The sequence below is a fragment of the Mesoplodon bidens genome (assembly GCF_964165515.1).
Source record: "Mesoplodon bidens genome assembly, contig: HAP1_SCAFFOLD_1353, whole genome shotgun sequence".
Lineage (NCBI taxonomy): Eukaryota > Metazoa > Chordata > Mammalia > Artiodactyla > Ziphiidae > Mesoplodon > Mesoplodon bidens.
Window position 1 is genome coordinate 16986 of NW_027672339.1, and position 23684 is coordinate 40669.

At 42.2% G+C, this 23684-nt stretch overlaps 1 protein-coding gene across 1 annotated transcript; it reads left to right on the forward strand.

The window, feature by feature from the left end:
• Window positions 1–484: 484 nt before the first annotated feature.
• On the forward strand, window positions 485–21069 carry LOC308610341 (U3 small nucleolar RNA-associated protein 25 homolog). Its single transcript, XM_081259513.1, has 10 exons — window positions 485–1272; window positions 1794–1833; window positions 2538–2770; window positions 4673–4843; window positions 7209–7297; window positions 8970–9380; window positions 11347–11566; window positions 19223–19371; window positions 20560–20742; window positions 20879–21069. Exons 3-10 carry the CDS (start codon window positions 2695–2697, stop codon window positions 21059–21061), a joined length of 1482 nt encoding a protein of 493 aa, XP_081115639.1. The 5' UTR covers window positions 485–1272; window positions 1794–1833; window positions 2538–2694; the 3' UTR covers window positions 21062–21069.
• The last annotated feature ends 2615 nt before the right edge of the window (window positions 21070–23684 follow it).

Below are 23684 nucleotides of genomic sequence, written 5' to 3' on the forward strand. Positions count from 1 at the left end.
TAGGTTTCCATCTCCTCTCTTGCTAGTGTGTATGTAACCTTTTGTAAGCATCAGCTTTCTCATCTCCAATATCAGGCTTATTAACAAGGCCTATTTGTTTACTGTTGTTGTGAGGATGAACTGAGATGCACCGGCAGCCTTAAATGTTAGTTGGTATTTGTATTATGGCATAATATAAAGGCACTGCATTCAACCATCTCAGTCACTACACGTTTATGCAGGCTGATTCTCACAGCCAAAACAGACGCACAAAGTACACCCACCCATTTACCCACCTGGGGAAGCCCGAAGCCTCCCTGCCTGCCTTCCTTACGGGGCTCAGAGAAAAGCTGCGCATGCGTGCACGTGCTTCCAAAGAGCCTCGCTAGGGGGCGGAATGGGAAACAGGAAGTTCTAACGCCTGTCGTACAAGCGCGACGTAAAGCGGGTCTGCTTTATGGCACCCTGCTTCCGCCGTAAAGCGCCGTTGGCAAGCCCGCGTGAGTGGGTTGACGAGACTACTTCCGGGTGCAAAACGCGATTCTTGGAGGTTGGCTGAATTGCCGTCTTCCCCATGGGCAAACGCGGGAGCCGGAGCCGGAGCCAGAGCCAGCTGCTCAGCTCCCTAACTAAAAAGCAGAAGAAGCAGAAATCCCTTAGATAAGGGATTTCGGCGAGGAGCATCCCTTCTATGACACGTATGGAGAGGCAAGGCTGGGACCGGCGCTGCCGGCGTCCTTTCCCGGTGGGAGCCCGCGTGTCCCCGCGTTTGGTCCGCCGGTGCCCCGGGGGTAGTGACAGGGCAGCTCCCGCCGCGTCCCACGCTGCCCCGGCGCCGGCCTAGCTCGCCCGGGGATCCTGACGGCTTCCCGCCTGAGATGGGGTTCTTCACCGGACTTCCTACCCTTTGTTGAGCCTGTAGTTTTATGCTAGACGGCACGCCTCCCGTGTGGCGACTGGGCGGAGATTTTATAAGCTTGTTTTCGTTTTATATGCTTTTAAAGAATTGCTTGGGGGCTTCCCTGGTGGCGCAGTGGTTAAGAATCCGCCTGGCAATGGAGGGGACAGGGGTTCGAGCCCTGGTCCAGGAAGATCCCACATGCCGCGGTGCAAGTAAGCCCGTGCGCCACAACTATTGAGCCTGCACTCTAGAGCCCGCGAGCCACAGCAGCTGAGCCAGGGTGGTGCAACTACTGATGCCCGCGAGCCTAGAGCCCCTGCTTTGCAACAAGAGAAGCCACCGCTCGCCGCAACTAGAGAAAGCCCGGGCGCAGCAACGAAGAGCCATAGCAGGCAAAAATAAATAAATTAAATAAGTTAAAAAAAATAGAATTGCTTGGGACCCTCGACATCACCTATGTATTCAGTGACCATGAGGAAACTAATGTTTGGGTAGTTGTGGGTTCCTCTATAAGTGTCCAGACTCTCAGTTATGATCTTAGTGCTCATCCCACCCCTTTGGGCTGCTTTATCAACAGTTAGAGGGATAATCTACTTAAGGAATTTGCTAGAAAAGGTGAACCCCGAGGGCTTGTATTTGCCAAAATTTCCCATCTTTTGGATGAGAGCCTGTTACTGTGTGACTGTAGTATTTGTCATGTGGTCTTGTTAGACCTTTTCATTCGTCTATTATTATCTATTTGGCATATCCTTACAAAACCTGTCCAAATGCATATGGAGTTTTTAACTTGACAATAGATATAATGTATTTATAACGGTATAGTCTGTCATGTTCATTTAAAGTTGTATCATTAGGCTTTTCCTAATTGCTACATACTAGCAGTTAAAGTTTAACATTGCCTGTTTCTTCTCAGGGTTTCCAGAAAGGAAGCAAAACCACAGACTTGTCAACTGGTAATGCTTTATACCTTCTTTATGATAGTAGATTCTGGACGGTTACTTTTAAGATTATATATGGTAATAATGTTTGGCTACATTTCCACTCTTTCTGATTTTAGATGTAAGCTATATTTTAGTAATATTGCTTAGTTTTAAGTGCAGATGTCTGTTAAGATGCCATTGTGATAACTAATATAGTATAGAGTAGGAAACTGTCCTGAGAGAGTAGCCTGTTAGAACCTGTTAAGGAGGCTTACCAGAGGGCTCTTGGTGAATCCTAAAAGGGAATGTTATGTTTGCTTAACATAAAATAGAGTGCAAAATCATCAAAGGTCTTATTTCATTACCACGGACTCAGAAATAAAGTACACTTTTTTGTTGTAAGTTTTCCTGTTGCTCCTTTAAAGGTGCCAAGTGGCTGACACATAGGTTAGATCGCCTTATAACCTAAAGCTCCATGTGTTTAGTTTGCTGTCTTCCCACGTAGAACATTAGCAGTTCAAAGAAGAGGAAGAGCTTCTAGAATCATAGCTAGATTAGCTGTTTTAAACAAATTTGGTGCTAGGTTTGGTTGAATAGATAGGATTGCATATTTGCAGAAAAGCTGGTTTTTATTTAGAAAAGTCTGAACTTGGTTCCACTGTGGGCCTGATGATAGTCGTGGGGTAGCAACAAGAACAATATAATTTTTGTTTTTAAAATCCCCATTTTCCTTTTAGTCAGAGGGTTTAGATACTTCCAAGTTCTGAAAGTGAAGCATAGAGTGAACCAGAACAAGTTTCTGGTTACAACAGACTACTTGCCACGTTAAAGGATGTTTCCAAGGAAGATGAGGAGGAGGAAGAGGAAGAAGACAGTGTTATAGATGAGACAGAAATGAATCTTGAAGACGGCGATAGTGACATTGTTGTGGAGGAAGAGACGGCAGTAGAGTCTACTGACATGCGGAAGAGTAAGTGTCTTTGATGTGGGTTTATCATCTTTGCAGGGACCACAGACAGATTGCCCCAGGGGCAGGGTGCCTTGTACCATAGAGCTGGGTGAAAGCACATGGATTCAAAGCAGAGATTCTTAACATTGTTGGGCTCTGTGATATCTTCAAGAATCTGATGAAAACACAGGACCCTCTGGCCATAAAAATGCAGAAATGACGTTTTTGCTTATGATTTCCAGGATTTCATCAATCCTACTTCAAATTCCCCTGATTGAGAGGAAAGGGAACATAATTCTGTTTTTGTAATGGTCTCAATTTATGAAAGAGATGATTGTTCCTGCCTTAGAGGAACCAAGTTTAGTGGAAGATAGACATAAAATATACAAAACTTTTCAAGCATCAAATCTGAATGGAACCGATAAATATAAGGTGTTAAAGAGGTGCAAAGTGGTCACATGCTGCCAGGGTACATGAGGGGAGGCTTCAGAGAAGAGCTGGGATTGAAAGCTTAAAGGAACTCTGTCTCACTCGAACATCTAGGTGACTATTTTTTTAAAAATTATTATTAATTTATTTATTTTTGGCTGCATTGTGTCTTTGTTGCGGTGCGCCGGCTTCTCACTGTGGTGGCTTCTCTTGTTGTGGCGCACGAGCTTAGTTGCTCTGCGGCATGTGGGATCTTCCCAGACTAGGGCTTGAAACCACGTCCCCTGCATTAGCAGGCGAATTCTTAACCACTGTGCCACCAGGGAAGTCCCCATAGGTGACTTTTTAATTTAACTTTAAAATCAACTTTATTGAAGTATGAATTACATTCAACAAGGTGTACCCATTTTAAGTATGTAATTTGATGAGTTTTGACAGATGTGTCTGTCTATATTGTCATCGCCAAAGTCAAGATACAGAACACTTCCAATACCTGCAAAAAGTTCCTTCTTGTCCTTTTACAGCCAGTTTCCCAGGCCTGGCATCAGGCAACCACTGACATGCTTTCTTTCACTATGTATTAGTGTTTTCTATTCTAGAAATTCATTTGAATGGAAGCACACAATAAGTACCCTTTTGCATGTGGCTTCTTTGGCTCCTCATGTTGTTGTGACTCATCCGTGTAGTTCATATTAGTAATTCATTTCTTTTTATTACTGGAATAGTAGTCCATTGTCTGAATATATCTGGGTAACTTTTTATATTCTGTTATCTTAATGCCTATTTGCCTTACTGTATTTTTGTCTCTACTTTAAGGTGTCACACACCATTCTTAGTATTTTCATTCATCACTTGTACTCGGATAAAAAAATCATTGCCTCAGACTTAGGGACTTTTTAAATTTTGTTGGTTTTCCATTTTTCTATCATGTTTTAGGTTTTTAAAAATGAAAAGTTTGGTTTTTTAAATTATAAAAGTAATATATATTTACTGTAAAAATTTAAGAGGGTAATATAGTTAACGTATATCTCCTCCACCCTGGGATGAACACCTTTAACATTTTATAGAACCTTCCAGGCTACTTTTTTATGGATATATGAGTGAATATATATTTGTGTGTATGTGCATAATGGCCTCATACATTTCTGTAAGTTACTTTTTTCTTTAATGATATAACGTGTGTAACTGTGGGTTCACATTAGCTTAATCACATAGTATATTCCATTGTAAATAATATGTGGTAATTTAATTAGTACCCCTTCGATAGAAATGACGAAATCATTTTTTCTAGTTATTTGTTATATCAACGCTGATTTGAACATCTTTACATGTACTAGGTCAGCAGTCAAGCTCGGTTTTGAAACTTATGTCTTCTACCTGAATTTGCTTAAAAGTAAATGATAGCCTAAGGAATTAGATTTCATTTGTCAACAGAAGTGTAATTATATTTATGAGTAGTAAATAATTTTACAAAATGTTTTATCAAAACTGCAGATGCGGCCTTACCTGCTGACCCTAAGGGAAAAGATGGGCACGGGCCACCTGGCACAGCAGAGGAATCCCCAGAGGAGTTTACAGATGCAAAACATGAGTCACTCTTTAGCCTAGAAACCAAGTTTCTCGAAGAGGAAAGAGGAGGCAACTGTTCTCTGAAAGCATCACAAGGTCAGAGCACAGCTCATGTTGTTTGAATTCAGCTGGTGCTTAGTATGGGTGGTTGTGGTCTAATACCTGTTAAATCTCTTGTTATTGGAATGAGCAGTAATAGAAACAGATAGTTTAGCAGCTAGATGTAGAGCTGGAAAGAAATGCTTCTCCGAGATCTTTTGTGTTTTTCAGGGTTAGGCAGTGTTGCGAGTGGGCGTGGCTGTTCATGAGGACAAACAGTTGAACAATGATAGCAGGGAAGGCCAGTTCCTCAAAGCTCACGATCCACAGCTGGGGTCAGGGGAAGACTTCTGATTTTCTTCCCCAAGCAGGGAAGGGAGAGAAAGAGGAGAAAAGTACTTTGCATTTTTCTGTCTATCCTTCACTTGCTCTTCCTTACTGGAGCAGTAATTTTACAGATTTGTGAGACCTGGCAGTGGCTAATCTGATTGGTCCTTATTACTAGGAAGCACCTCAGAAGCCAGAAAGCTCCACCCTGTCTCCCCAGTCTCTCTCTTTATTTTTGGCTGCATTGGGTCTTTGTGGCAGTGTGTGGGCTTCTCACGGTGGTGGCTTCTCTTGTTGTGGAGTGCAGGCTCTAGGCACGCGGGCTTCAGCAGTTGTGACACGCAGGCTCAGCAGTTGTGACACATGGGCTCAGTAGTTGTGGCTCACTGGCTCTAGAGCTCAGGCTCTGTAGTTGTGGTGCATGGGCTTAGTTGCTCCACGGCATTGGCAGGCGGATTCTTTTTTTTTTTTTTTTTTTTTGCGGTACGCGGGCCTCCCACTGTTGTGGCCTCTTCCGTTGTGGAGCACAGGCTCTGGACACGCAGGCTCAGTGGCCATGGCTCACAGGCCCAGCCGCTCTGCGGCATGTGGGATCTTCCCGGACCGGGGCACGAACCCGTGTCCCCTGCATCGGCAGGCGGACTCTCAACCACTGCACCACCAGGGAAGCCCGGCAGGCGGATTCTTAACCACTGTGCCACTGGGGAAGTCCCCATAGGCGACTGTTTAATTTAACTTTAAAATCAACTTTATTGAGGTATGAATTACATTCAACAAGGTGTACCCATTTTAAGTATATAATTCGATAAGTTTTGACAAATGTGTATATTTATATTGTCATCGCCAAAGTCAAGATACAGAACACTGGGCCATGCCTCTGTCCCCATGACTGTTACTTAGACAAGCCTGTGGTAGGCTGAGGCAGGGCTTTGCTGTCTCTCAGGTCCTGTGTCTTAGCCTGTGCCTGGGTGGGCACGTCAGGTTGGTCTCATTCTGGGTCCTGACTGCCTTTTTTGGTCCCAGTGCCATTCTTCAACCAGCGGTGCCACTGAAGTTGAAATTTTAATCCTCATTTGGTTCTGTTAGCTATTCTAGACAAGAGGAAGAAGTAGCAGGTAGAATTTGGGCAAAAACCGCGTTCTGAACTCAAAAAAAGTTAAAAAAAAAAACCCTGGAGGAAACATTAGGAGGCTTGACTATCCTAAAGTTTCTCTGGTTGTTTGGTCTGTACTGATATATTATCACCTAGAATTCTTATTTCCTATTGTTCACCTTTATCTTAGGTCTTAATATAAGGTGCACTGCATTTGAAGTTTTACTACCTGGGTCCCTGAATGGGTCATTTAACTTTGCTTCTTACATGAGTGGGGCTGGAAGAGAAGGTTGGGTGGCCAGTGCAGAGCACTGACCCTGCCATTTTGATCATTTGTTCACCTCAGTTGAGTGTTGAGCATTTACATTTGTCTTCCAGTGCAGGTTAAAACAGACGTGGTACCTGCCCTCAGGGATCTTGCAGTCTAGTTAGGTGAGGTAGGACATGCACATATATGTGTTGGTGTGGATAACTGAGGGCAGGGTGGGGCGCTTGAGAGAAAGTGATGACTGTCTATAGGGGACCAGAGATGGCTTCTTTGGAGCCAGAACTGTGCCTGACACAGTAGGCTCTTGGGAAATAGTTATTTATTGTGAGTCAGGGGGTAACATTCAACAGATACTATTTGGATATATAGAAATGCGGTGAACAAGAGGATAGAATTTTCAGTTAAAGGAAGGAAAGCCACAGTGGCAGAAGAATTTGAGAGCCATGTAATTCAAAAATTACATTAGAGAGGTAGGTTAGAGGTGTATGTTGAATTTCAGTCCAAGAAGTTTCTTCAAAGGTTTTTGAGGTGGGGAATAATGTGATTAAAGAAATGCTTTAGGGAGATGAACCTGTCAGAAACTTTTAAGCTCTGGACTGGGATAAATGATGGGGAAAGTTGATGGGGAAAAAGATGAATTAACATCATGAAAACAGGATGTCATTCACAGGGGAAGACTGGAAAATCCCTGTCATTTGCCCTAAGTGTTCTAATATTCTTTATTTCTGAATTAGATCCATTTGCACAACATGTAAACAAAGAACTGAAAGAAAAAGAAATCCAGGCTGTTGCCACAAATCCCAAAACTACCCACCAGCTAAAAGTAAGCAGTGGTCTTGGGTTTTAGTGGTCTCCCTGAATGTATGATACACACCCGTGGCAGATGGCTTGATAGGGAGCAAGATAGAGGAAGACTGGAAGAGCCCAGTAAGGCACAGGCATAGCTAGAAAAGGCACTGGGAAGCTGGAAGGTGGGGACCAATAAGATAAGAATGCTTTGGAGACAGGTACACCAGGGTTTAGACCAACGTCTGCAAGGGGCTATCTCATGACCTAAGGCAAGTTAATCTACCTTTTTAATCTTCACTGTTCTCATCTGTTAGAGGGGGACAGTAATGCCTGCATCAAAATAAAGTAATTTAGTTTACTGGAAGACATGTACAAAGTGTTCAGTCAGACAGTAGCTACTGCTGTTCATTTGTTTGAAATATCTGAGATAAGTTCACACCTAAATTATTCAGTATGGAGCAGTTTTTGCTTCTTTTTTCGGTGATTTTTTTTTTCACCACTGATGCTATTCATAAGAATTGGTCATCCTTGTTTCATTGAAATTTTTATTGAGGTAATAATTATAGATGCAGTTGTAAGAAATAATACAAGGGTATCCCATGTGCCCTTTGCCCGCTTTCCCCCAATGGTACCATCTTACAAAACTGTAGTACAATATCACAAGTAGGAAATTTCCACTGATACAACCTACCTGTCTTATTCAGATTTCCTCACTTTTGCTCCTGCTCCTTTGTGTTATTTAGTTCTATACTGTTTTATCACGTGTAGGTTGCCCTGGCCACCACCACAGTCAACATACAGAGCATTTCCAGCACCATCAAGATCCCTCCTCTTCCCTGGTGCCATTTTATAACCACACCCACCTCCCTTCCCCCATTCCTAACCCTTGGTAACCGCTAATCTGTTCTCCATTTCTATAATTTTGTTATTTCAAAAGCGTTATATAAATAAAATCATACAGGTTGGCTTTTTTTCACGCAGCATAATTCCTTGGAGATTCATCCCAGTTGTTGGCATATATCAATAGTTAATTCTTTTTTATTGCAGAGGTCATCCTTTCTTTATTGCTAAGATCAGCAGTTTTGTGACAGTGCAAAAATTCCCAAACTGGTATTCCACAAAATACTATTCTTTTCAATTCTAATATATGTCTCCCCCCAAAAAAAAAAATCCAAAACAACAACAAAAACCTTGTTCCACGTCCAAGTAAATTTGGAAAACTCTGGGTCAAACGAAGTGGAACGGAGTCCTTGTTACAGGACTCAGCAGAACCTTTAGTGTCCGATCTGCATGTGACTCTCCCTGAGGGGGATTAGGTTTTGTGGTGGTTACCGAAGTTATTTGACCGTTGGGCCCCCTTTTCTTTTGTCTAGAGTAAATTTTGACTTCCTACAGTGTGGTCCACAGGACAGTTTGTGACCCACTGATCTAGTGAAGAGCTCACAAGGTTTCTAAAGTCAGAAACCTTGGGGTCTAACCCTTAGTTCTGTTCTCCTGTTTGTCTGAATCCTATAACCTCTGAACCTCAGCATTTCCTAAACTGCAAGAAGAGCATTATAGTGTTTAGCTTGTAAGGTTGTTGTGAGGATAAAGTGAGAGGATCTGTAAAAGGATCTGTGAAAGGCCTTGGTAAATTATAAAGCACTATATGAATGTAAGGTAGTATAATTCATTTCTAACTTAGTTCTTGATCATTTCTCCCACAGTGGCCCATCCTGGGCCAGCTTGCCTTTTCATCCAGGTTTCAACAGTTGGAAACCTTTAAACCCCCAAAGGACATTGACTTAAAGTCACTTCATCTCCAGAAGCCTCTGGAATCCACCTGGATCAAGACCAACAGCCAGTTCCTCTCTGGTCCCCCAAATTCAAGTAGCCCCTTCACACCCCTCCAGAAAGAGCTCTTCTTAATTATGAATTCTTACCGGGACCTGTTCTACCCAGAAAGGACTGCCCTGAAGAAAGGGGAAGAGATCCGCCACGTGTACTGCCTGCATGTGATAAATCACGTTCTCAAAGCCAATGCCCAGGTGCTTGCCAACAACAGCAGATGCCGAAGCCAGAAACTTGGGTTGGGTGATGATGATGACTTCAGGGACCAAGGGCTAACGAGGCCCAAGGTGAGTGGCAGCAGCAGAACTTTGCCCTCAGGGAGGCTGTAAGGCTCTAACATATGGGTCCTGGCACTTAGCAGGTTCTCAGACGGTTTAATGATTGGAATCATGAATGAGTCCAAGAATGAGCATATTAGATAGGCCAGGTAATGTCACAGCAGTGCTGCAGACAGCTCAGTGGACCGTCTCTAACAGCAGATGTAACTGGAAAGTGGAGTAGGAGGTACCTCCATGATAATTCTCTCCTTAAAGATAAACCCTGATCCTACATAAGTAACACTCCACTATAAATGTCTTCTTTGTGATTGTCAGAGCTGGATGGGACCTTAAGGAGCCTTTTATTCAATCCCTACATATTACACCTGTGGACAGAGACCCAGATTCGTAGAGGACCTTGCTAAAGAGAACCAGAGAAAAAGTAGCAGAGACAGGACTAGAACCAAGGATTCTCTTCACTAAGCCACATAAATATGTAAACCTTGGAAAACAAAATCCCTGTTTTGGCATTGTATCCTTATTACTGCTTAAAGTGATGATTACATTTATGTGGCTCATAAGCCTAAGCTCCAGTGGACTGGGAGCTTACGTCGTTGAATTCTGTCTACATTTTTCATGATGTGCTGGAGCTAGATACTGTGCCACCCATACCCCCTTACCCCTTAGCCTCTGTGTCTATATTGAAGAAGCCTCATCTTCTTAGATTCTTCTCATTGGGCTTAATAGGATTTTAGGATTTTGATACTGATATGGCTCTTAGAGATTTCTTAGTCCAACCCTCTTGTTTGATAGTTGGGGAAACCAAAGCCTAGACACTTACTTAGTGTGACAGCCGGGACAGTAACTTGGCCCTCTTCAAAACTGATCCATCATCCCTGCACTGTACCAAACTGAATCACTACACCCCTCTGGCTGTGCTGGTTGCCTTTCTGAGAAACTATCTCAGAATCTTGAACATCAGGATAATAAGATTATCTGTTTCCATTTAGAATTGCAAAATAGAATATGAGGTAGATTACCCATGAATCACATTCAGAATTTGGTGAACTGCCTGATCTGACTGGGGTTATATCCATTGACTGTATTGTTTACACAAGGGTAGTTAGAAGGTAATCATTTGTTAAGCATCTTCTGTTTTTTTCCTCAACAGTTAAAATTGAGCACTTTTGGAAATGTTTGGAAAACTGAATCCTATATTTCCCATTGAAATATCATCTTATTTCAGAAATCCTTTATCATCATTTCTGAAAAATGTACTAGGAAATGTACTAGAAAAGTAATGATGCTTTAGTCCTTTCCTTACTAACTTTATTCTCTACTTAATACATCTAATTCATTTGTTCAGCATATTCCTTGGGTCTTACGGATCAAAATACTGAACTAAGTTCTGTGGGAGACAGAAATGAGTAACATTTCTTGTCCTCAAAGAGCTTTGTGTGTTTATGCCCTTGGGTTTTTGCTAATGGACACCTCTGTTAACGGCATTGACTTACCTCAAAGAGTATTTCTGGGCTTCCCTGGTGGCGCAGTGGTTGAGAGTCCGCCTGCCGATGCAGGGGACACGGGTTCGTGCCCCAGTCCAGGAAGATCCCACATGCCGCGGAGCGGCTGGGCCCGTGAGCCATGGCCGCTGAGCCTGCGCGTCCGGAGCCTGTGCTCCACAGCGGGAGAGGCCACAACAGTGAGAGGCCCGTGTACCGCAAAAAAAAAAAAAAATTCTACATTCTGCTTAAGAATTAACCCCTCCCCCACCCCAAGGAGCCATGAGATTGAAGTCCATAGGACATGGTGCTGTGGGTCGGAAAGATGCTCAGTCTTCAGTACTGAGCCAGGTCCTATGTAAAGGGGGTGACACGGATGTGGTCCTTGGCCAGGGGCTGTGGAACGGAGGGCTCCTTAGGTCCCCAGCAGGCTCACCTCGAGCTGTCCTTCCTTCCCCTTGCCCCTCCAAGGCTGCCCATCACTCCCTCCACAGGTGCCGATAGTGGTGCCATTCCGGGAAGCTGCTTTGCGGGTGGTACAGCTCTTCATCAGTCTTCTTGAGGGCGACAGCAAGAAGAAAATAATTGTAAGCAACAAAAAGAGGTTTAATGGAGAGTATGGCTCAGATCCCAAGGAGAGACCACCCAACCTGAAGAGGCCTGAGGATTATGAAGCTGTATTTGTCGGCAACATCGATGACCACTTCAGGACTGGTAATTCCTCCTTGTCAAAACTGAGACCCTGAGGGACCTGAGGTGTGAGGTGCACATAGCTGGAAGCTAGAAGCCTGGAATTAGGCATTCTTTCAGAGGGTCACTGTCTCAGCCTCCTAGCAGAACCAGGACGCATTTGAGACCACTCGTCTGCCAGGGGAGAGTCTTGCCTTGGCTAATGGGGTACATACTTGGCTAATGGGATGGAGTGTCTGTGAAGGCATGTATGAAAGGCACCTGCATGTTTATAACAAATGTCTCAGCATGCCTATAGCTGGTAGCTCACAGTCAATGCTACAGGGCTTCTTGGGGGAGTTGGAGCTGATGGGGCTGGGTGGGTCAGTCTGGGGAAGATGAATAAACTAGAGCATCTGTACGTAATGGACTTCCCTCCTGCCTGCCATGTGGAGTGCCCACACCTGAATTATCTCCACTCTGGACTTACTGACTCCCACCCAGCTTTGCACATTTTTGCTTGTTTGTCATTCAGCTCCCATGTACTTGGTTGCTTGTTCATTGAAAAAGTTCCTGGAAAATATTTATTAGTCACGTATGCCCATTTACCACTTATTAAGCATCTACTATGTGCCAGGCACTGTTAAGCTGGAGATATGGAATTAAAAGTTACTGTTAAGCAAGTCCAGCCTTAAGACAAATCAGACAGTATGGGATGAGATGTCTTACGGTTAGAGGATAGTGGGTGTTCTAGTTAAAAGTATTTAAAGCAAATATCCTTACTCAAAATGGGCTCAGGACTGTTAGGGAAGGCCTTCTGTTGGAGGTACCATCCATACTAAGTTGAAACCTGAGTCAGATTTAGCCAGGTACAAAGTGGAGCGATGAGAGTGGAAGAAAAAGTTTCAGACAGGAAATGGCAAGTGTGGAGGCATCAGGGTGAATAAACCGGCATGACTTAGGATTCAGAGGCTTTAGCATGGCCAGAGTGTGCAGTGCAAGGGGATTAGAGCTTATGGTTAGTTTTAAACATATGCAGGCGGCCAACAAGGAGCTGATAAATCAGTCTTTTGTTTAATTGATATATAATTGACATATTAGTTTCAGGTGTACAACATAGTGATTCAATGTCTATATACCTTACAAACTTATCGCAGCAATAAGTAAAGTTACCGTTTGTCACCATACAAAGTTAATGCAATATTATTGACTATATTCCCCATGGCATACATTGGATCCCTGTGACCTGTTCACTTTATAACTGGAAGTTTTATACCTCCTGATCTCCCCCATCCATTTTGCCCACCCTCCAACCCCGCCCTCCCTGCTGGCAACCACCAGTCTGTTCTCTGTATCTATCCGTCTGGTTTTTTGTTTTTTAGATTCCACATATAAGTGAAGTCACATGCTGTGGATATTTGTCTTTGTCTGACTTATTTCACTTACTGTGATACCCTCAAGGTCTATCCTTGTTGTCGCAGATGGCAAGATTTCATTCATTTATGGCTGAGTAATATTCCATTGTGTGTGTGTGTGTGTGTGTGTGTGTGTGTGTACCCACCACATCTTTATCCATTTGTCATCTGTGGACACTTAGGCTGCTTCCATATTCCATATTTTGGCTATTATAAATGTTTCACTGAACGTAGGAGTGCATATATCTTTTTGAATTAGTGGGTTTTTTCTTTGGATAAACACCCAGAAGTTGAATTGCTCAATTGTATGGTGATTCTATTTTTAATTTTTGAAGAACATCCATACTGTTTTCCATAGTGGCCGCACCAATTTACATTTCCACTAACAATGCACACGGGTTCCCTTTTCTCCACATCTTTGCCAGCATTTGTTATTTCTTGTCTTTTGGATAAGACCTATTCTGACAGGTTTGAGGTGATATCTCATTGTGGTTTTTTTTCTCTCTGTGCTTTGGTTAATAGCAACTTATAATACATGGTGGCTGTAAGAATTTATAACTCCAAAATCACAGCCTATCATTTTATATTATTTCATTTTGATCACAGCACTTACTAGCCACCTGATACATTCTTCTTTTTTTTTTAAATTGGAGTAGGTATAGTTGATTTACAATGTTGTGCTCATTTCTGCTGTATGGCAGTGACTCAGTTATACACATATATACATCCTTTTTTATATTCTTTTGCATTACGACATATCCCAGGAGATTGGATATAGTTCCCTGTGCTATACAGTAGGACCTTGTTGTTTACCCATTCTAAAGGTAATAGTTTGCATCAACTAACCCCAGACTCTCAGTCCATCCCTTTCCCCACCCCTGACCTTGGCAACCACAGGTCTGTGAGTCTGTTTCTGTTTTGTAGATAGGTTCATTTGTGCCATATTTTAGATTTCATATATACGTGATATCATATGGTATTTGTCTTTCTCTTTGACAGACTCCTCTTAGTATGATAATCTGTAGTTGCATCCATGTTGCTGCCAAATGGCATTATTTTGTTCATGTTTATGACTGAGTAGTATTCCATTGTATATATGTATCACATCTTTATCCATTCATCTGTCAATGGACATTTAGGTTGTTTCCATGTCTTGGCTATTGTGAATAGTGCTTCTGTGAACATAGGGGTGCATGTATCTTTTTGAATTATAGTTTTGTCCAGATATATGCCCAGGAGTGGGATTGCTGGATCATATGGTAATTATATTTTTAGTTTTCCAAGGAAACTCCATACTGTTTTCCATAGTGACTGCACCAACTTACATTCCCACCAACAGTGTAGGAGGGTTCCCTTCTCTCCACACCCTCTCCAGCATTTGTTATTTGTAGACATTTTAATGATGGCCATTCTGACCAGTGTGAGATGGTACCTCATTGTAGTTTTGATTTCTCATTGTGATTTTGATTTGCATTTTCCTGATGACTGATGTTGAGCATCTCTACATTTGACTGTTGGCTATCAGTACGACTTCTTTGGAAAAATGTCTATTCAGGTCCTCTGCTTTTTTTTTTTTTTTTTTTTTTTGCTGTACGCGGGCCTCTCACTGTTGTGGCCTCTCCCGTTGCAGAGCACGGGCTCTGGACGTGCAGGCTCAGCGGCCATGGCTCATGTGCCCAGCCACTCCACGGCATGTGGGATCCCCCCGGACCGGGGCACGACCCCGTGTCTCCTGCATCGGCAGGTGGATTCTCAACCACTGCGCCACCAGGGAAGCCCCCTCTGCTATTTTTTAATTGGATTGTTTGGGGGGTTTTTTTTGCGGTTTTTTTTTTTTTTTGCAGTACGCGGGCCTCTCACTGTTTTGGCCTCTCCCATTGCGGAGCGCAGGCTCCGGACACGCAGGCTCAGCGGCCATGGCTCATGGGCCTAGCCGCTCCGCGGCACGTGGGATCTTTCCGGACCAGGGCACGAACCCATATCCCCTGCATCGGCAGGCGGACTCTCAACCACTGTGCCACCAGGGAAGCCCTGTTTGGGGTTTTTTGATAATGAGTTACATGAGTTCTTTATATGTTTTGGATCTTAACCCCTTACTAGATTTGCAAATATCCTCTCCCATTCAGTAGATTGCCTTTTTGTTTCATTGATGGTTTCCATCGCTGTGCACAAGCTTTTTAGTTTGATGTAGTCCCATTTGTTTATTTTTGGTTTCATTGCCCTTGCCTGTGGAGTCAGATCCAAAAAAATATTGCTGAGACTGTTGTCAGGGAAGTTACTGCCTATGTTTTCTTCTGGGAGTTCTGTGGTTTTCAGGTCTTATGTTCAAGTCTTTAATCCATTTTGAGTTGATTTTTGTAGATGGTGTAAGCTAGTGGTCCAGTTTCATTCTTTTGCATGTAGCTGTCTAGTTTTCCCATCACCATTTGTTGATGAGACTGTCTTTTCTGCATTGTATATTCTTGTCTCCTTTGTCATAGATTAAGTGACCATATAAATATGGATTTATTTCTGGGCTCTCTGTTCTGTTGATCTGTGTCTGTTTTTGTGCTATTACCGTACAATTTTGATTACTGTAGACTTGTAGTGTAGTTTAAAATCAGGGAGTGTTATACCTTCAGCTTTGTTCTTCTTTCTCATAATCAGTTTGGCTATTCAGGATCCTTTGCACAAATCCCCAGGATCCTCTGTACAAATTTTAGGATTATTCTAGTTTTATGAAAAATGTCATGGGTATTTTGATAAGGATTGCATTAAATCTGTAGATTTCTTTGGGTAGTATGGACTTTGTTTTTGAATTTTATTTATTTCTTTATACAGCAGGTTCTTATTAGTTATCCATTTAATACATATTAGTATATACATGTCAGTCCCAATCTCCCAATTCATCACACCCCCACCCCCACCCCCACTTTCCCCCCTTGGTGTCCAGTATGGACATTTTAACAGTACTAAGTCTTCCCATCTATGAGCATGGTGTATTTTTTCATGTTTCTGTCATCTTTAATTTCTTTCATCAATACCTTGTAGTTTTCCAAGTACAAGTTTTTTACCTTCTTGGTTAGATTTTTTCTAGGTAGTTTATTCTTTTTGATGCTATTGTAAATGGATTGTTTTCTTAATTTCTAATAGTTCATTATTAATGTATATAAACACAACAGATTTTTGTTAATTTTGTATCCTGCAACATTACTAAATTTATTTATTAGTTCTGACAGTTTTTTGGTGGAGTCTTTAGGGTTTTCTCCATAAAGTATCATGTCATCTGCAAATAGTCAGTTTTGCTTCCTCCTTTCCAATTTGGGTATCCTTTATTTCTTTTTCTTGCCTAGTTGCTGTGGCTAGGATTTCCAATAATATGTTGAATAAAAGTGGCAGAAGTGTGCATCCTTGTCTTCTTCCTGATTTTAGAGGAAATGCTTTCAGCTTTTCACCACTGAATATGATGTTAGCTGTGGGTTTATCGTATATGCCTTTGCTAGGTTGAGATACGTTCCCTCTATACCCACTTTGTCAACCCATCCTTGCATCCCTGGAATAAATTCTACTTGATTATAGTGTATGGTCCTTTTAATGTATTGTTGGATTCAGTTTGCTAATAATTTGTCAAGGATTTTTGCATCTGTGTTTATCAGGCATAGTAGCCTGTACATTTCTTTTTTTGTGGTGTTTCAGTATCAGGGTTATGTTGGCCTCATAAAATGAGTTTGGAAGTGTTTCCGCCTCTTCAGTTTTTTGAAATATGTTTGAGAAGGATAGGTATTAAATCTTCTTTAAGTATTTCGTAGAATTCACCATGAAGCTCTCTGGTCCTGGTCTTTTGTTTTTGGGGAGCTTTTTGATTACTGATTCAATCACATTACTAGTAATTGATCTATTCACATTTTTTCTTCATGATTCAGTTTTAGAAGATTGTGTGTTTCTCGGAATTTATGTATTTCTTCTAGGTTATCTGACTTGTTGGTGTATAATTGTTCGTAGTAGTCTCTTATGATACTTTGTATTTCTGTAGTGTCAGTTATAGGTTCTCTTTCATTTCTGATTTTATTTGGGCCCCTTCTCTTTTTTTCTTATTGAGTCTGACTAAAGGTTTGTTAATTTTGTTTATCTTTTCACAGAACCAGCTCTTAGTTTCATTGATCTTTTTTTTGTCTCCATTTCATTTATTCAGTATTTCTCATCTGACTTCTATTATTTCCTTCCTTCTTTGTTGGAAGTTTTTTCCTTTCAGCATATTTGAACATATCATGCCATCTCCTTCTGGACCACAAAGTTTCTGATGAAAAATCAGCTGATATTCTTATGGGGATTCCCTTGTCTGTAATTAGTTGTTTTTCTCTTGCTGCTTAAGATTCCCTCTTTACCTTTGACTTTTAACGTATTAATTATAATGTGTCTTGGTATGAATCTCCTTGGGTTCATTTTGTTTGGGACTCTTGGTTCTTGCTGGACCTGAATGTCTGTTTCCTTCACCAGGTTAGGGACATTTTTAGCCATTATTTCTTCAGATAAGTTTTCTGCCCCTTTCTTTCTCTGTCCTCCTTCTGGGACCCCTATAATGTGGGTGTTAGTGCCCCTTTCTCTCTCTTCTTCTGCGACCCCTTAACACCGATGATAGTACACTTGATGTTGTCCCACAGTTCCCTTAAACTGTCCTCATATTTTAAAAATATTTTTTCTCTTTGCTGTTCTGTTGGGGTGATTTCTGCTACCTTGTCTGCCAGGTCACTGATCTGTTCTTTTCTACCATCTAGTCTGCTGTTGATTCCCTCTAGTGTATTTTTCAGTTCAATTATTATAATCTTCAGCTGTGTGAGTTCTGTTTAGAACTTGCTTATATTCTGTCTCTTTCTTGAGTTTCTCACTGTGTTCGTTCATTCATCTTCCAAGTTTGGTGAGCATCTTTAGGACTATGACTTTGAATTCTTTATCGGATAAATCACTTACATCTGTTTCATTAAATATTTTTTCTGGGGTTTTATCTTGTTCCTTCATTTGGAACATGTTCCTCTGCTTCCTCATTTTGCTTGACTCTCTGTCTTTGTTTCTGTGTATTATGCAAAACAGTTACTGCCCCGTCTTGAAGGAGTGGCCCTGTGTGGGAGATGAACTGTATTTTTAACTTTTTCCTAGTTCTTGGTCATCTTATAAACTCTCTCTGTTTGTTTCACTCCCATGGAGTCTAGAAATGCAGTCCCACCCCCATCTGCCTGAGCCTGGTGCTCAAGGAGTGTCCCCTGTGTGGGCTACATGCGATTGTTGCCTCAGGTCATGTCCCGCGAGTGGCATGAGATGGGGTAGGCGTGGCTGCTCGTTGTCCATGTTTGTCAGTGCTGCACACAGGCAGTGCAGGGCCGTGGGGTAGGGGGTACTCACCCACCACCACTGTTAGCAACTTAGAGTGAGAGTGCAAAAAAGTGGCACCCACCAGTGCCATCAAGGTAGAGGGAATTTGTAAAAATGGCATCTGCCAGCATTCTGTCCCCAGAGAGAGTCCCAGCCAACTTCTGCCCCTCTGGTAGATGCTTTAAGATTAGCAAGTGAATCTCCTTCACATATGATCTGGGCTCTTTACAGACTGCTACTTGTTGCTTAGGAAAGAGATGTGGGCAGGAAATATAAATTTTTGTGATGATAATGTTAAAGCCATAATTAGTGAATATATTTATCCAAAGCTTTATGTAGAGTGAAAGAGAACTTGTGGGTGAATCCAGGGATTTGTTGAAGAGCTCTTTGAATATGGAAAAATAGATAAGAACCAGGTCAGTAATAGAAGTAAGTGTTAAAGTGATAGAAACCACCAGTAAGGAAAAGAACATTTCAAGGAGGGTGTGCTTATGCATTCGTGACAAGAAACACTAAAGTGCCATTGAATTGGTAACTGAGAGCTGTTGGTGACCTTGGCAAGAGTCATTTCAGTGGTGTCCTGAGACTCAGAGGCAGATTGCAGTACATTAAGGAGTCAGTGGGAGATTTTAAAGTAGAGATAATTTTTTGGAAGGTTTGCCAGTGAAGGAAAAGAAGAGGGTGGGAGCTAGAAGGGACCGTAGATGCAAAGGAGGGATGATGATGATGACGATGATGATTTTAATAATTAAAGCAGTTTGAGCACAATTACATGCAAAGGGGAAGATGTGGAAGGTACAAGGGGAGGCTGCAGTTGGAGAGGGTGGAAGCTAATGGCTTGGTGGTGACTCATGAACTGATGTGTGCTTGGCTGTTTTGTGTATAGGGGTGGCAATACTGCAGAGAAGCATCTGACTTTATGCCCCCTTCTATTCGTCAGACATCCTCATTGCCTCCCCCCTGGGCTTGAGGACCATCATTGGTGGAGAAGGAGAGAAGAAGAGAGATTTTGACTTTCTGTCTTGTATTGAGCTTCTCATCATTGATCAAGCTGACATTTACCTGATGCAGAACTGGGAGCATGTCTTGGTAATGCTGGTCATTAACATTTAGAGACAAGAAGCTCAGTGGTTTGAGTCTGAAATGGTTATTAAAGTCCAGATTAAAACTCAGCTTGGAAATGGAAATATTCCACATTTTCCAATTTGAAAACGGGAAATGTTGTCCCCTCTTCTACCCACAAGTTGGTCAGTAAAGTATCCAGAAAGATTAAAATTCTTGTCAACATTTTCAAATCTCCAGAAAAGATTTCTTCCCCTTAAAAGTTGCTTCTAGTAATAGACCAGTTTAGTGTGGTTGGTTGGTTGGTTGGTTGGTTGGTTGGTTGGTTGACTGATTGAAATCCCTCCTCACCAGGAATGTTTTTATCTAAAATAGTTCCTCCTATTTATGCTCGTTCTCTTTTGTTTGGTCTTCAGTGGAGATGGGAAAACATTGCTCATGATTTCTTAATTTGTGATGTTTTACAGAGAAACGTAAGATGTTTTTGTCCCCCTACTGTAATTTGTAGTATAATTTTTTTCTCCCTCTCAACATACTCTGCAATGTTTTGGGGTTTAGGATTGTGCTTTGGAACAATCCTCATCACAGAACTATAGGTTTATTTTTATAAGGCATGTGAGCATTTACCTTTTCTACAACCCCAGGACTTGGAGTAAGTTTGGGACAGATAAAGGGGAGTCCTTATTTATAAAGTAGGGAATAAACTTATGGTACTTGTGACCCTTCAATATACATTACAAGGTAAAAATATGATTAAAATAGAACAGGCATGTCGATGGTTGAGTCATCTTTATTTTGAGCAAAAGGCACATGTAGTCACTCAGGGAATTTTCTAACGTTTTGGGAACCAAGTCATGGAAGGACAGCAGCTCTGTTTTCCGTGTCATTTCCCTTCTTGTCCAAGTCCGGAACTGAGTTGCTTACAGAGTGACCAGAGTGGCATTTCAGAATTTCCTTGAAAAGAAATATTCTGTATAGGTCGCATCTTGATCCTTTTTGAGAGATCCACAAGGTGGCCAGTTTGAGCTTTTCTTCTTGTTCGCTTGACTCTGGGCAAGTCACTCACCCATCTGAGCCTGTTTTCTTGCTGTAATTTGGGAGATGATAGTATCTACTTCATGGGGTTAAATAAGATGATGGGCTTATAGAGAGGTTAGCAACGCCCAGCAGGTAAGTGTTCAATAAGTATTAATGGAGTATTACTTCTGCTCAAAGCAGTTGATGAGCCACATGAACCTACTGCCCTTGGACTCACATGGGGTGGACTTTTCTCGAGTGCGCATGTGGAACCTCAATAATCGGTCCAAGTACTATCGTCAGACGCTGCTGTTTGGGGCCCTGCAGGATGCCCAGATCAACTCTGTGTTCAACAAGTACTGCGTCAATGTGCAAGGCCAGGTGGGTTCTCTCCTTCTTTCTCTGAATTTTCATGAAGTATTGTGTATTGTTTGGGTCATGAGGCAGAAGGAGAGGACAGCATTTGGTCAACAATGGGGATAGCTCACTTCCTAATGTTCTCACTGACACCTGGCAGGTGGCTGTGAGGAACGTCCCGATGACAGGCTGCATCAGTCATGTCCTGGTGCAGCTCCCACATGTCTTCCCGAGGATGGAACCTGAAAACCTAGCTTCAGTGATTGATGCCAGGTACCCTCCCCTGTCCCATTGGATCCCTGGGGGTCACAGAGAGGGATTTTACTTGGGCATTCAAATTTAGAATTGTATTCCACGTTGGCTTTCTTAGTTACTATTTACGAAATGAAATGAGATAACTGAATCCAATCATGCCATTGACAGAGGAGGACACTGAAGGCCAGAGAAATGGTGTGTTGTCCTAGTTCCAATAGTTCTCTGACTTACTTCACTCTGTATGACAGTCTCTATGTCCATCCACCTCACTACAAATAATTCAATTTCATTTCTTTTCATGGCTGAGTAATGGACGTTGACACTTTAGAAGATTACAGGCCAGTTACTTTGGGTGGTGTTTCCTGTCAGATTAGGTTAGGTTAGGTTTAGTTTATGCATCTTTGGCAGGAGCAGCATAGAAGCAATGCTGCGTCTTCCTCGCTGCATCTCTTCAAGCGGTGCATGATTTCCACCTGTCCCATCATTATGACACTAACTGACCACTTGTTTAAGGTGGTGCTTGCCAGACTTTTCCACTATAGAATCACTTATTCCCCCTTTATTAATTTATATTAATATTACAAGTATGGATTCTTCAGTTTGTATTCAGTGGGTTGTAATTGGTTATTATCGTTATTCCTTTAGATGCTTAAATGGTCTCTGATGTGGCCAGCAGGAACACCTTCAAGCTGGCTCCTGTGTCGTCTTGACACATCCCCCTTTAACTTGGGCATTTCTTTATTTTCTGACACTATAAGACATTCCAAGTTTGTCTTGTACTTTCCCTATTCCAGCCCTGCTTGCTTTAGTGGAAAATTATCTTTTTTTTTTTTTTTTTTTTGCGGTACGTGGGCCTCTCACTGTTGTGGTCTCTCCCGTTGCGGAGCACAGGCTCCGGACGCGCAGGCTCAATGGCCATGGCTCACGGGCCCAGCCGCTCCGCGGCATGTGGGATCTTCCCGGACCGGGGCACGAACCCGTGTCCCCTGCATCGGCAGGCGGACTCTCAACCACTGCGCCACCAGGGAAGCCCGGAAAATTATCTTAAAGCGAAGATTTGAGTGCTAAGTGTACCCAGTACTGTTGTGGAGCCACTGGTCCCAGGCCATCTCAGTGGTCAGAGTTTGGGAATATCTGCATGTGTGTATATGTATACACATACCTATGTGCCCATGACATCTAAATTTATTTCTGTATCCATATATTGAAAACCATGAATTTATACCTTACCTCCAATTTCAGACTAACAACACAGGGTTCCTTTTGTTTTCTCCCTTTCCAAACTTGTAACTCCCTTGTCAGATAGACATGTGGCTCCCATTAGGCTCAGTGGAACAACCCATATTGGTACAGATTTTCTTCCTCTTGGACATGCTTAAAATTGCTCATCAAAAAAAAAAGTGAAATCACTTTTGGGGTACTTTTCCTGCTAGATATTTAAATAGGCATTTTTATTTGTCTCTCAACATGGAGAGTAGAACTATTCATTCCATATATAGATGGGTTCCTAAAGTTTTGCAAATTTATAGGCTTAAGCCAGCCAAACTCATGGTACAAAGAACATTTTCTTAAATATATATTTTTAAAATGGAGTACAGTTGATTTACAATGTTGCATTAGTTTCAGGTGTACAGCAAAGCAAATCAGTTATACATGTATCCACTCTACAAAGAATTGTCTTATCCATAGAGTGCCCTGTGGTTATTGGCATATTTGTGCTGTGTTTACCATAGAGCCTGTGTATTATGAGAAAAGAAACGAGTTATTTGCCTAGTTCAGAGATATGAGGAAGAAGGGACTCTGATTACCCCCATCTTCTATTTCCATATTCTTTTCCCTGTGAATTGTAGCTAATTCATGGCTTTCATTATCACTATTCACAAGACTCTCAAATCTCCATCTTCTCTGGACCTCCACTCACATGTGAGCCTGGATTTCAAGTCTATGTATAGCCCCAGAAATACATGTCTTTTTTTTAAGCATCCCTACTGATTTTAATGCTAGCTTGTAGCCAGCTAACTGCTTCTCGCCTACAGAGAACACTGAGGGTTTCAAGTGCGAACCAAGCAGTATTGCTTCTGTTCCTGGCTCAGCACCTGGGAAAGAAGGTAAGCCTCAGCAGTGGCGCTGGCTCCTGAGTTGATTGCAAAGAGTTGACTTTTTGGAGTGGTTTCATCAAAAGCATGCCTTAACGTCAGGTCTCTCACACAAAATAAGGGAGAGAAGAGGGTCTACTGGACCACGGATAACAACACCTGAGCTGGAATTATACACAATCTTGATATTTCTTAGCAAGGCTCATCTTCAGCAAGCAAGTACCTATATAGTGCTGGTAGAAAACAGACAAAGGAATGGTCCCAGTCCTGGGAAGAGGTAGAATTTTAAGGTAGGAAGAGGAACTTAACCAGAAAGTAAGAGTTTTAAACTTTTTTTTTTCTTCCCATAGTAATAACAACTTAGCACTTTTCTCTTTGAGGGGAAAAAAGCTTTGAGTCATGAATGCTTTCTGCAGCTGGCTGCACCATATGCAGTATTCAAAAGACAAGAACTAGCTAATCATAGAGAACCAGCGGCAGCTTAACAGCCCTCTGCTGGCTTCCAAAGGGCTTATAATTGAGTGCAGATGGTCCCGGCAGGATGGGTATGAATCCCTGCTGACTCCTCACATCCCAGAGGGCCAAGGGGGGCTCATGAAGCCTCCCAGCCCTGAT

What these genes read in the sequence shown, in the direction of transcription:
- LOC308610341 (XM_081259513.1), top strand. Translation starts at nt 2,695, where the DNA reads ATGAATCTTGAAGACGGCGATAGTGACATTGTTGTGGAGGAAGAGACG. An exon ending in TTCTCTGAAAGCATCACAAG is followed by an intron (nt 4,844 to 7,208) that starts GTCAGAGCACAG and finishes TTTCTGAATTAG; the next exon opens with ATCCATTTGCACAACATGTA. An exon ending in AAGGGCTAACGAGGCCCAAG is followed by an intron (nt 9,381 to 11,346) that starts GTGAGTGGCAGC and finishes CTCCCTCCACAG; the next exon opens with GTGCCGATAGTGGTGCCATT.